The sequence below is a fragment of the Salvelinus fontinalis genome, chromosome 10 (genome assembly GCF_029448725.1).
Source record: "Salvelinus fontinalis isolate EN_2023a chromosome 10, ASM2944872v1, whole genome shotgun sequence".
Taxonomy (NCBI): domain Eukaryota; kingdom Metazoa; phylum Chordata; class Actinopteri; order Salmoniformes; family Salmonidae; genus Salvelinus; species Salvelinus fontinalis.
Window position 1 is genome coordinate 16,155,340 of NC_074674.1, and position 14,428 is coordinate 16,169,767.

At 44.8% G+C, this 14,428-nt stretch overlaps 1 protein-coding gene across 10 annotated transcripts in view; it reads left to right on the forward strand.

Annotated features, from left to right (window-relative positions):
* Positions 1-14,428, forward strand: part of fcho2 (FCH and mu domain containing endocytic adaptor 2) — a 101,566-nt gene that overhangs the window by 27,036 nt on the left and 60,102 nt on the right. For all 10 annotated transcript variants that reach the window (XM_055935881.1, XM_055935884.1, XM_055935885.1 and 7 more), the window contains exons 3-7: positions 4,273-4,347; positions 4,843-4,984; positions 6,280-6,432; positions 6,848-6,952; positions 14,131-14,229. In XM_055935881.1, the coding sequence (XP_055791856.1) occupies positions 4,273-4,347; positions 4,843-4,984; positions 6,280-6,432; positions 6,848-6,952; positions 14,131-14,229 (574 nt within the window). The remainder of the gene's footprint in view (positions 1-4,272; positions 4,348-4,842; positions 4,985-6,279; positions 6,433-6,847; positions 6,953-14,130; positions 14,230-14,428) is intronic.

Consider the following 14,428-nt stretch of genomic DNA (forward strand, 5'->3'; position numbering starts at 1 on the left):
ACGCATCTCAAGATTTTACACCCTTTTGCCATTGACATCAATAGTTGTTTCACACACGGAAGTTTCTCAAGACTTTATGGAACCCATTTTCCATATTTTTTTTGGCCTTCTATATTCAACCACATTTGCCAACATGCTCACATTTTCATTAGTAACCAAATGACATTCTCAAGTCAATCAATCACTTAAAGTAGGTTCAGATAATTGTGAGACTAGGGCTAGACAACTTATTTGCTGTAGAGGGAGCCAGTGTTGTATTTAATCAATTACTTGACTTGTACACTGAGTGTACAAAACATTAGGAACACCAGCTCTTTCCATGACATCGATTGACCAGTTGAACGCTATGATCCCTTATTGATGTCACTTGTTAAATCCACTGCAATCAGTGTAGATGAAGGGGAGGAGACGGGTTAAAGAATGATTTTTAGGACTTGAGACATGGATTGTGTATGTGTGCCATTCAGAGGGTGGACAAGACAAAATATAAAGTGCCTTTGAACGGGGTATGGTAGTAGGTGCCAGGCGCACCGGTTAGTGTGTCAAGAACTGCAACTCTTCTGGTTTTAGTTCTTCACGCTAAACTGTTTCCTGTGTGTATCAAGAATGGTCCATAGATTAGGGCCTAATGCATTTTTTTCAATTGGCTGATTTCCTCATATGAACTGTAACAGTAAAATCTTTGAAATTGTTGCATGTTGTGTTTTATGTTTTTGTTCAGTATATTTATAACTTATAATCAGTGTTTCCCCTACATGTATTTAGCAGCAGCACATTTCCCCCTAAGCCTGCCACCGCTGCTGAAAAAAATCCTAGGGGAAGCACTGGTTCCCCAATGATGAAAGGGTGGCATGAGTGAAAAAGTGATGATCACATTTTTGTGTGGGCCAACCTGGCCTGAAGGTAAGCAGTGGAATTCCTGTAGAATTCCACCAACATTTTAGAGGATGAGGTTATACATTTAGAGCTCAGACACAATGCAAGACATCTCAAGGTGTGAGAGAAATTAGCAAGGTAGGATTAAGGTCTTATTATGGTTTAGACACTACAGTTATGCAGTCCACTAGGCCAGTGTTTTACAGTCTATGGTGTGGCTGCAGACACCTTCCACAGCAAATTCTCTGTGCTGAGGAGAGCTAAAAGGGACTGTAATTCCTTAGGTTGGTTTAACCAGATCGTGTTCCCTCCCGGGTGATATGAAATGCTGCAATATTCATCTACTTTCTCCACAGCCTTTTGTACTCACCAAAATACATTGAGTATACCAAACATTAGGAAATGCCAAATTCTCTAAAATGACGTTGGCGGCGGCTTGTGGTAGAGAAATTAACAATCGTTCTCTGCCAACAGCTCTGGTGGACATTCCTGCAGTCAGCATGCCAGTTGCACGCTCCCTCAAAACTTGCGACATCTGACAAAACTGCACACTTTAGAGTGGCCTTTTATTGTCCCCAGCACAAGGTGCACCTGTGTAATGACCATGCTGTTTAATCTGCTTCTTGATATGCCACACCTGTGAGGGATGTAAACAAATCTGCGCACAAATTTGAGAGAAATACGCTTTTTGTGCAAATGGAACATTTCGGGGATCTTTTATTTCAGCTCATGAAACATGGGACCAACACTTTACATGTTGCGTTTATATTTTTGTTCAGTGTAGATCTCTAAGGTCTGCAATGAGTGACATGACGAGGAAAACTGCTGATACACTACCCAATTTTAATAGTAGATAGAATGCCAAGAGTAAGTTGAAAGCATGACCTGAGCTCCTTAACAAAAAAAAATTTTTTTTTTTGCCTTTGTTCATGTCCCTCTACCTCTCCGCACCCCAAACTGGTTAACATAGCTCTAGTCCAACAAACAATAACTGTTCTAAATACTAGCTAGCCGGCTAGAATTTACAAGGCCAGCAAACACGTTCCTCACACGCTAGGAACGCATTTCCTCCAACTCTATAATGAAAAGGTGCCTCGCTCCAAAAACTTGTTTTCTGGAGGCTTGTGGGCGGAGTGCTGATGATGTCGCCCAATTTCTGCACTTTCAGAAGCCTGATTGTGTCCGGACTGAGGATAAATCCACAGACAATGCATCCCTGACCACCTCCTGAGGTGCGCAGCCAGACCTGAACACAATCAGACCACAATGTGACTCTTGTGCGTCTCGACCCGTCTTTTCAATACGATATTCATATTCTGATAGCAGAAGTCACATGTAAGTGTCGAGTGTAGACACGGCCTGTGGTGTAGACGGGTAGCTCACTAGCCTACATCTCAGGCTTAGGCCTATGCTATGTCTTTACTCCTCTGTGAAACTAAAACTCATCATGCACACTTACCTACCCATCAGAATGATTCTTGACATGTGACTGGATCTGAGTTTTCTGAGACTGTTCCCATGAGGAAGTCTCTCATATCTCAGAAACACTGCACTGTGACTCCCTCTGGTGGCCAGAAACAGTCGTGCACCTACAGTACTGTATTGTGTAAAGTGATAGCCTGCTGTTATGACTGTGGCCTGTTTCCCATGCCTCTCAAATACACAACCAATATTCATCCTGCAAGGAGTTGTTAACTTGTATCTATCTATAAACTGAGTGTACAAACATTAAGGATGACTTCCTAATATTGAGTTGCACCCCCCCCCCCCCCCCCCCCCCCCTGCCTATTGCTATCAGAACAGCCTTAATTCTGCTGGCCTATGTTGACTCCAAAGCTTCCTACAGTTGTCATGTTGGCTGGATGTCCTTTGGGTGATGGACCATTCTTGATACACACGGGAAACTGTTGTGTGAAAAACCCAGCAGCGTTACAGTTCTTGACACAAACCGGTGCGCCTGGCACCTACTACCATACCCCGTTCAAAAGGCACTTAAATATTTTGTCTTGCCCATACATCTTCTGAATGGCACACATGCACAATCCATGTCTCAAGGCTTGAAAATCCTTCTTTAACCTGTCTCCTCCCCTTCATCTACACTGGTTTGAAGTGGATTTAACAAGTGACATCAATAAGGGATCATAGCTTTCACCTGGATTCATCTGGTCAGTCTATGTCAATGAAAGAGAAGGTGTCTTTAATGTTTTGTACAATCAATGTTTAAGTCAAAGATAAATAGAGGCGTGTGGCGATGTGGTACAGAGCTCAATTTGGCCTCTACGTGCCTCCGGCGGCTCCGTCACACCGTCCATACGGAGCCTCCGACCACATTTTGGGATCAAGCCTAAATGAGCTTTTAGGAGGGGAGAATTGTCTTGGACCAGAGTGTATTTACACACCTGGAGTGTGTTTACTCTCTCTGTGTGTGTGTGTGTGTGTGTGTGTGTGTGTGTGTGTGTGTCTTCGTGAGAGCCTTGAGTTATGGATTTGGGAACTGGGCGTTTTTATTTGTTTATTATTCCTGGGGTGAGGATATAGAAAGAGTATGCCACGACAGATAAGGGTGACCAACCATGGTAACCTGTCAAGAATACATTCTATAAACCTTTGTTTGGTTGCGTTCCCGTGCGTCTAGGCTAAGTTCCACTAATATCTGTCAGTGAAGGTAGGTTCTGTCTTTGTGCCTGCCTGAGTACGTGCGGGCCGGCATGCGTGCTTGCTCCTGCTCCCCCTCCCCATGACCCTCTTCTCCTCCCGTGCTGACGTGACTGCAGTGGGAGGCTGAGTAAATGACACATGCATAATTCAGGCCTCCACTAAACCAACGTTTTAAGTTTTTACTTCTGTCACTCCCATGCAGGAGAAATTGGGGATGATGAGGGAGGAATGAAGGGGAGGGATGGGCAATTCTTTCCTTTCTGTGCTTCGATATGACACTAGATGGGAGACTGTGACGAGCAGCTCTTGCTACTAGACGAGCCACACTTAGTCAAAGCAAAGCCCAACCAACACTCAACTTTGTGCCTGCAGTCAAACATGTATGTTACCCATGTTTGCGTGTGTTTGTGGGAGTGGAGTTGTCTTGTGCTTTGACTTACATGTGCAGTACTTGTTGTAATCACTCAATTAAAACTCATTACAACTGGTAGAGGTTTTGAGGGCTTTTAATACTGTGTTGTTGGATTTATATTGGTTGAACTTATTCAGAAGAGACTGAGGATGAATCCCAAATGGCAGCCTGTTCCCTATATAGTGGACTGCTTTTGACTAGGGGCCCATAGGGTCAAAAGTAGTGCACTATATAGGGAATCCATTTGGAACGCATCCTGAGTGATGTTACTGATTCGGTAGGTAAAAATGAGGAAGGTAATGACGTGATGTGTTTTGTCCCTCTAGGGCTACCATAGAAGAGGTCTATGCCAGGTCAATGACCAAACTTGCCAAGTCAGCTGGCAACTTCTCTCAGCTTGGGTAGGACACACACACACACACACACACACACACACACACACACACACACACACACACACACACACACACACACACACACACACACACACACACACACACACACACACACACACACACACACACACACACACACACACACACATTTTGTTCTTCTATCCTCGTGAGGAACTAAAATAGATTTCCATTCAAAATCCTATTTTCCCTAACCTGTAACCCTAAACCTAACTCCTAAACCTTACCCCTTACCTTAATTCTAACCCTAACCGCGAAGCTTGAAATAGTCTTTATCCTCATGGGGACGTGTGAAATGTCCTCACAAGGAAGAATTTTCCTTGTTTTACTATCCTCGTGGGGACTTTGGGGAAGAGGGATGAGTTTGTGTTCCATATCAACCCTCCCTATTTAACGATGAGACAAGTCTTTCCTGAATGCTCCACTGAACACACTCCCGTTAATAAAGTGTGTGTGCCTGCGCGCGCGCGTGTGTCCCCGCAGGACGTTTGCCCCGGTGTGGGATGTGTTTAAGACGTCCACAGAGAAGCTGGCCAGCTGCCACCTGGAGCTAGTGAGGAAGCTACAGGAGCTTATCAAAGACGTGCAGAAGTACGTGGACGACCAGGCCAAGGTCCACAAGAAGGTATGGCATAGAGAACTGCACAGAACAACACACTAGTAATATGCCATTTAGCAAACGCTTTTATCCAAGGCAACTTAGTCATACATGTATACATTTTGAATGTTTGGTTGGCTCCGGGAATCGAACCCACTATCCTGGCATTGCAAACGCCTAAGCCACGCTCTACCAACTGAGCCCCAGAGGACCACTACTTTGTTCCTTTAGGCATCAGCTAGTCTGTCCTTTGTGTGCCTGTGGGTTCGTACTGTTTGTCCACGTAGCTGCTGCTGGTAGACAAACCTATGTTCACCGTCAAGATCAATAAAGTTGATTCCTTTCAATCGCCACTATGGGGAGGAGTTTTAGTGGAGTGATTCTACTGATCCTGGAGAGAATGCGTGTGTTCGGTTCTGGGATTCACTGTCCTGCCTGCAGTAGCCACACTGTGTAGCTGTTGAGCTTGATCCCTCGTCCCTCCCTCTGCTCGTGGATCTGACCCATCGTCCAGTTAACGTGTAATGTGTTTACCCGCTCTGAGTTCTATTGGCTTTATTGATTCTGTTACAGAAAATGGCCCATCCTGAATGAGCTCACCCCTGATCCGCTTGCAGACATGATGTCACTGCTTTAGAGGAGCCCTCCTAAAGTAACCATGAGGTTCTGCTTGTGATTAATCATTTAATTTCTCTAGAGAGCAACAAAGCAAGGGGCTGTGTTTGATCAGGTCTTTTAGCCTGCCAAAGTCTGCTGATCAGTAGTAGCTAGGCTAGTTGTTGCTGTCGTGCCAGGGCTGTGCTTTGAAGCCTGCATTTTAGACACCTCTCTCCCCCTGCTTGATTTAGACCCGGAGCGCACAGGAGGTTGGTAGCACCTTAATCGGGGAGGACGGGCCCGTGGTAATGGCTGGAGCGGACTAGGTGGAATGGTATCAAATGCAATGAAACACGTGGTTTGATGACATTCCATTCGGCTCCGTTCCAGACATTATGATGAGCCGTCCTTCCCCCGGCAGCCTCCACTGTCGGAGCGTCGTCTCATGCATGAGTCAGGAGGTCTCAGTCTTGACTAACGAAACAGGGACTGTGAATTAGCAGCGGAGATGTGTTTTGTGCTTTCAGCATAGCAAAAAGTGTTGTCACACACACACACAGCGCCCGTCTCTCTCCCTCGCTTCGTGCGGATGTGGGTTCAACCAATCTCTTCTGTTTTAATTATCTTTGTTGCCGTTAAGGCGGTTTCAAAAAATGGCTTTTCAAACTATACCAACATGATTGTTTTAATGGTTGTCGTCTTGCCCCTCCCTCTGTCTTGTTCAGACGAAGGAAGAGGTGGCGTCCACTAACGGGGCAGTACAGGCCATCCAGACAACCGGGGTGGCCTTACAGAAGTCCAAGGAGAACTACAACGCCAAAACTGTGGATCAGGAGAGACTCCGCAAGGAGGGAGCCACACAGAGAGAAGTGGACAAGGTACACTACACTAGACTTAAGTACACTAGACCAAACGACTCTTAAGAGCGAGCCACACGGAGCGATGCGGACAAGGTGGGAATGTGGGGAATCGCAGGTAGACAACAGAAGATGATAAGTGTGCAGCTGTAGATTCCCAATACCTCTCCTATCACTATCCCATTCTCTGTCACCATTTCCATACCCAAGTCTGTCATTATGTACATACGTAATAGTAAAGCCAGAAGAACTGTTTACTGCCACAATCTGTTTCTGAATCACATACTGTGGTTGGTTGTTGTGAGTAGTAGTTTGGTGTCTCGGGTCTGGCGAGATCTGTTGCCCCATAGAGCACTGTGCGACTAATGCTGGCGGTGACACATGAGAACAGATGGCCATTTTTCCTGTTGTCTGTCTCTCTCTCTGTTCTCTGCAGGCGGGAGTGAAGGCCAAGAAAGCCACAGAAGCCTACAAGGGCCTCGTGGAGAAATACGCCACAGCCAAGTCCGAGTTTGAACAGAAGATGGCTGAAACTGCGCAGGTGTGGGTTTGTGTGATTTGGTTATTGCGCGCACTTTCTAGTACCACAGTAGAATGTGGTTGTGTGCTTCTTGTTTTTGTGTGTGGTGTACTGTACTCTTATGTGCTTTGCCTGCATGTTCTAAGGGACTCTTTGTGTGTGTGTGTGTGTGTGTGTGCGTGCGTGCGTGCGTGTGTGTGTGTGTGTGTGTGTCCACCGCTCAGTATTCCGTGCTGTGTGTGTTCTGCGTTCCATGCCTTTATCATCTCCAGCCTGTTTTTTCCTCCCTAACGGAATCATTGTGGAAAACTCTGATTGGAACCATCTGAACGGCTGATTAGATCAACTCTAAATTAAAATCAGATCAACAGAATGTGGCCCTCCATATCCTCCTGCACCGCAGCGAGACACACGGCCAAACTGCTTTGAGTTAGGGGAGCGTTTCTGTTTCCCCCCCCAGAGAAAACAGCAGGACAGCTCTGCTTCCTTAGATCACAGTCGACAGCTCATCTCAAATTCAACACATGTGCGCATGACTTATAAACACACGGCGCGGGCGCACGAGTCCCGTGACGTCGCTTGCGTGCGTGTGTGTGTGTGTTTCGAGTTTGTGTCTCTTATCTGTCTGTCTGACTCGCTGTCTGAGTGTGTCTGTAGGCTGAAGTGAATACCGGGGTTTATGCATGTGTGCTCGCCCGTGAATGTACTCTGTGTGTCGTGCGTTTTTGTGTGTACACGAAATGTGGTAGTGTTTGCTCGAGCAATCATGGATGTTTGTGTGTGAAAGAATATGAGATTGCCTATATCCATGCGTGTGCACATTTTACGAGTTTGTGTGTGTATGTGTGTGTGTCTGCGATGTATGTGTTTATGTGGTCAGGCACGCTCATCTTCCCCTCTCTATCCACCATGTGATTTAGGAGTTTATGATTATTTATAGTCATTCTCCTCAGTTTACCCCAAACTCTCTCCAGCCAGCACTTGATGGGAGTAAACACCAGCGTTTAGAGCCCAGCCCCCCCCCCCCCCCCCCCCCCCACACACACACACAGACCGCTCAAAACCCAGAGATGAGCCCAGCTCCTTGTGGCTGGCCCACCCTGGATAATTGGCACCTTGTGCTGCAGGGGGATCTGTGTTGGTGTCCCTTCGTTTCCAGACCACCCAAATAGAGACGACACACACAAGAAGGAAGTGGCCAGGGCACAAAGAGGAAGTCTTTAGGGAAATGTATACATGTGTTTTCATCAATCCAAGAGTAATCCTTCCGCGCTGTGTTTTTCCTGCATTGGACACGGTGCACATGTTCTGTTGTACACACACGTTGGTGCTCTTTTGAATTCCTCTTTTCGTAGACCGTGACAGAGCCCAAAGTCTTGCCTGACCAGGAGAAAGTATTTGTCTTAGTTATGTAGGTTATCTATAAGCTACGCACACCAAGGCGCATTGAAGCTGTTCTGGTGGCTCGTGGTGACCTAACGCCCTATTAAGACACCTTTATGTTGGTGTTTCCTTATATATTCTTTTACCTTTTTATTTAAGCAGGGAGTCATGCTGAGGTTACGGTGTCTTTTGCAGATGAGCCCTGCATCAACACATCAATAGACAACTATTACACTATTGGCTACGTAACCTATCTATATACACATCAATTACACAATACATGAAAAGCAAACGCGGAAAACACGAAAAGCAAAACACAATCATATGAAACAAACACATTATTCAGTGAAAAGCCCTCTAACATCCGCCTGAATTAGAGGCACCAACTCCACCAACATTTGGAAATCATTCCACATGAGAGGCGCAACAAAAAACACTAAAAGCAGATTTACCTAACTCGGTGTAAACATCTGAAGGTTAACAATGAGGTAAGATATGACAGAAGTTTATGCAAGAGTACTTTATAGACATTGAGTGTGCAACGCATCAATATACTAGCCTTCAAAGAGGGCCGGCCTACTTTCTGATAGGTTCAGTACACATCATTGCGTTTTCTATCACCCGTAATAAAGTGCAATGCGCTATGATAAACTGCGTCCAATGGCTTCAATACAGTAGCAGCTGCATTCATATAGACGATATCGCCATAGTCAATAACCAGAATGAATGTGAAGTGAATTATCTGTTTTCTGCTATTTAAAGTAAGACAGGACCGTGTCCTAATAGAATATTTAGAAGTGGGGCACGATTAATGAGGGCACCGTCCAAAGTACGTATGCACAAATCAAACATTTTTAATTGATTTGGAAAATAACATACTTGGTTTTACGTACATTGATCTGAAATTGGTAGTTAAAGGCTTTCAGCAGGGGAATAAATGCAGATCGAAGCTCTGACAGAGCCTGGTCAGCTGTGGGGGCAATATCATGCACTACATTGTCATTTGCATACAGGTGAAAGTCAGTTTTTTCTGTAAAAAAACTTTTTTTATGTAAATAGTGAAATGAACCGGACCAAAAATCGATCCCTGTGGGACACCCTGATTTAACACCACCAGTAACTTCATTCCAGCTACACACAGCCAGGTCCAGGCCAATTGATGAAAGACTCTGAATAAGTAATGATTGGTCCACAGTGTCGAAGGCTTTAGACAGGTCAATAAAACAGGCCGCGCAGTGTTTCTTCTTATGCAAACAATTAAGAACATCATTTAAAACCAAAGAAGTATCAGAAGTTGTTATATGACCCGGTCTGAAACCTGACTGGTGTACAGTTGTGGCCAAAAGTTTAGAGAATGATATACATTTTCACAGTCAGCTGCCTCGGTTTGTATGATGGCAATTTGCATATACTCCAGAATGTTATGAAGAGTGATCAGATGAATTGCAAAGTCCCTCTTTGCCATGCAAATGAACTGAATCCCCAAAAGACATTTCCACTGCATTTCAGCCCTGCCACAAAAGGACCAGCTGACATCATGTCAGTGATTCTCTCGTTAACACAGGTGTGAGTGTTGACGAGGACAAGGCTGGAGATCACTCTGTCATGCTGATTGAGTTCGAATAACAGACTGGAAGCTTCAAAAGGAGGGTGGTGCTTGGAATCATTGTTTTTCCTCTGTCAAACATGGTTACCTGCAAGGAAACATGTGCCGTCATCATTGCTTTGCATAAAAAGGGCTTCACAGGCAAGGATATTGCTGCCAGTAGGATTGTACCTAAATCAACCATTTATTGGATCATCAAGAACTTCAAGGAGAGCGGTTCAATTGTTGTGAAGAAGGCTTCAGGGTGGCCAAGAAAGTCCAGCAAGCACCAGGACCGTCTCCTAAAGTTGATTCAGCAGCGGGATCGGTGCACCACCAGTACAGAGCTTGCTCAGGAATGGCAGCAGGCAGGTGTGAGTGCATCTGCACGCACAGTGAGGCGAAGACTTTTGGAGGATGGCCTGGTGTCAAGAAGGGCAGCAAAGAAGCCACTTCTCTCCAGGAAAAACATCAGGGACAGACTGATATTCTGCAAAAGGTACAGGGATTGGACTGCTGAGGACTGGGGTAAAGTCATTTTCTCTGATGAACCCCCTTTCCGATTGTTTAGGGCATCTGGAAAAAAGCTTGTCCGGAGAAGACAAGGTGAGCGCTACCATCAGTCCTGTGTCATGCCAACAGTAAAGCATCCTGAGACCATTCATGTTTGGGGTTGCTTCTCAGCCAAGGGAGTGGGCTCACTCACAATTTTTCCTAAGAACACAGCCATGAATAAAGAATATCAACACATCCCCCGAGAGCAACTTCTCCCAACCATCCAGGAACAGTTTGGTGATGAACAATGTCTTTTCCAGCATGATGGAGCACCTTGCCATAAGGCAAAAGTGATAACTAAGTGGCTCGGGGAACAAAACATTGATAATTTGGGTCCATGGCCAGGAATCTCCCCAGACCTTAATCCCATTGACAACTTGTGGTCAATCCTCAAGAGGCGGGTGGCCAAACAAAACCCCACAAATTCTGACAAACTCCAAGCATTGATTATGAAAGAATGGGCTGCCATCAGTCAGGATGTGGCCCAGAAGTTAATTGACAGCATCCCAGGGCAGTTTGCACAGGTCTTGAAAAAGAAGGGTCAACACTGCAAATATTGACTCTTTGCATCAACTTCATGTAAATCACCACATTCCTATCGGCAGACTCAATAGCCTTGGTTTCTCAAATGATTGCCTCGCCTGGTTCACCAACTACTTCTCAGAGTTCAGTGTGTCAAATTGGAGGGACTGTTGTCCGGACCTCTGGCAGTCTCTATGGGGGTGCCATAGGGTTCAATTCTCGGGCCGACTCTCTTCTCTGTATACATCAATGATGTCGCTCTTGCTGCTGGTGATTCTCTGATCCACCTCTACGCAGACGACAACATTCTGTATACTTCTGTCCCTTCTTTGGACACTGTATTAACTAACCTCCAGACGAGCTTCACTGCCATACAACTCTCCTTCCGTGGCCTCCAACTGCTCTTAAATGCAAGTAAAACTAAATGCATGCTCTTCAACCGATCACTGCCCGCACCTGCCCGCCCGTCCAGCATCACTATGGACGGTTCTGACTTAGAATATGTGGGCAACTACAAATACCTAGGTGTCTGGCTAGACTGTAAACTCTCCTTCCAGCCTCACATTAAGCATCTCCAATCCAAAATTAAATCTAGACTCGGCTTCCTATTTTGAAACAAAGCATCCTTCACTCATGCTGCCAAACATACCCTCGTAAAACTGACCATCTTACCGATCCTCGACTTTGGCTATGTCATTTATAAAATACACTCCGACACTCTACTCAACAAATTGGATGCAGTCTATGACAGTGCCATCTGTTTTGTCATCAAATGTCACGTTCCTGACCTGTTTCTGTTAGTTTTGTATGTGTTAGTTGGTCAGGACGTGAGTTTGGGTGGGCAGTCTATGTTTTCTGTTTCTATGTTTGTTTAAGGGTTGCCTGGTATGGCTCTCAATTAGAGGCAGGTGTTTGGCGTTTCCTCTAATTGAGAGTCATATTAAGGTAGGTGTTTTCACACTGTTTGTTGTGGGTGGTTGTCTCCTGTGTCTATGTTACACCATACGGGACTGTTTCGTGCGTTCGTCATTTTGTGTAGTCATTTTTCCTGTTCGTGATTTCTTCGTGTTTCATGTAAGTTCGTCGTCCAGGTCTGTCTACATCGTTTTGTTGTTTTGTAATATATCAAGTGTTCTTCGTGTGTTTAGTTCGTCTTGTAAATAAATCATTATGTATTCACAACCCGCTGCGCCTTGGTCGAATCACTACTCCTCCTCTTCGGTTGAAGAGGAGGAGGAACACCGTTACACCAAAGCCCCATATATTTCCCACCACTGCGACCTGTACGCTCTCGTTGGCTGGCCCTCGCTTCATACTAGTCGCCGAACCCACTGGCTCCAGGTCATCTACAAGTCTCTGCTAGGTAAAGCCCCGCCTTATGGTCACCATAGCAGCACCCACCCGTAGCACGCGCTCCAGCAGGTATATCTCACTGGTCACCCCCAAAGCCAATTCCTCCTTTGGCCGCCTTTCCTTCCAGTTCTCTGCTGCCAATGACTGGAACGAACTGCAAAAATCACTGAGGCTGGAGACTCTTATCTCCCTCACTAGCTTTAAGCACCAGCAGTCAGAGCAGCTCACAGATCACTGAACCTGTATATAGCCCATCTGTAAACAGCCCATCCAACTACCTCATCCCCATACTGTATTTATTTATTTATCTTTTTCCTTTGCACCCCAGTATCTCTACTTGCACATTCATCTTCTGCACATCTACCATTCCAGTGTTTTAATTGCTATATTGTAATTACTTCACCACCATGGCCTATTTATTGCCTTACCTCCCTTATCTTACCTAATTTGCACTCACTGTATATAGACTTAACTTTTTTTAAACTTTATTATTGACTGTATATTTGTTTATTCCATGTGTAACTCTGTGTTGTTGTATGTGTCGAACTGCTGTGGTTTATCTTGGCCAGGTTGCAGTTGTAAATGAGAACTTGTTCTCAACTAGCCTACCTGGTTAAATAAAGGTGAAATAAATGAAATTGTCAATAAAAGCCTTTGACACTTATGAAATGCTTGTAATTATACTTCAGTATTCCATAGTAACATCTGACAAAAATATCTAAAGACACTGAAGCAGCAAACTGTGGAAATTAATATTTGTGTGATTCTCAAAACTTTTGTGTCACGCTCGTTGTAAAGATGAGACCAAGGCACAGCGTGAGTAGAGTTCCACATAATTTGAATCAACTGAAACTCACCTAACAAAACAACAAACAACCAAATGAAACGTGAAGCTACAGGTGTGCACTCAGGCAACTCAATGTAGACAAGATCCCACAACACAAACGAGGAAAATGGCTACCTAAATATGATCCCCAATCAGAGACAACGATAAACAGCTGTCTCTGATTGGGAACCATATCAGGCCAATATAGACATACAACACCCCTAGACATACAAATACCCTAGACATACAAAACTAGCGTACCCACCCTAGTCACACCCTGACCTAACCAACATATATAGAAAAACAGAGATATCTAAGGTCAGGGCGTGACATTTTGGCCACGACTGTACATTTAGTATATATTTTGTAGTTAAAAACAATCTAATGTTGAGTATTTACCAAGGATTCTATAATTTTTGCTAGGCAAGACGGTTTGAAAATTATTTAGGTCACATGTGTCACCACCTTTCTGATGGGGGGGAGTATATATATTTGCAGACCCAAGGGATGGTACCAGAAATAAATGTAAGGTTCTGATTCTGCGATCAGAGGAGCAGAAAGCTGAGGCGTCTAGCACGTCATAAGTCGAAAGTTGTTGAAATGAAAACAAAGATTCTCTAGAGGCTGGGAGAGGGGCAGGCAGTCAACTGGACCTGTAGCTTAGAGGAAAGTATTTTGGTGTTTGTTTCATTAGTCCCATTGTTGATATAGTCCCAACATATTTTTCACGTCAGCAATCAGGTTATCATGATACTCTATGTAACTTTCAGAATACAAAAATACAGCAGGTAGGGTGCAAAATGCAAAACATAAATCAGCCGGGGCTTTCCTGGTCAGGTCAAACGTCATGGAAAACTCGGGGTCCTAACTCTTCTACTGGCATATTTGTTTTCCTCTAGTTTAGTGACTCCTACGTGTAAGTGGATGATTTTCTGCATATTTACTCCTTTGCGTTTTTTTCTTTCTGTGTTCCAGAAATTTCAGAACATCGAGGAGAGCCACATCGTTCACATGAAGGATATCATTCAGTCGTACGCACAGTCTGTTGACGAGACACACGTTCAGATCGGAGAGGTGAGTCAGCATACACACACACACACACACACACATTCCTGTGGGCGGGGTGGGGTTTGTGTCCTGTCCCCTTGCTCAGTGGGTTCACTGTGCGTCAGATGAATTAGTGTAGTCTTTGATCACTCTAATCGTTTAACTGAGAACCAGGAAGCCTTCCATTCAGTGGTTTATACCAACCAATTAAAAACTGATCAAAACT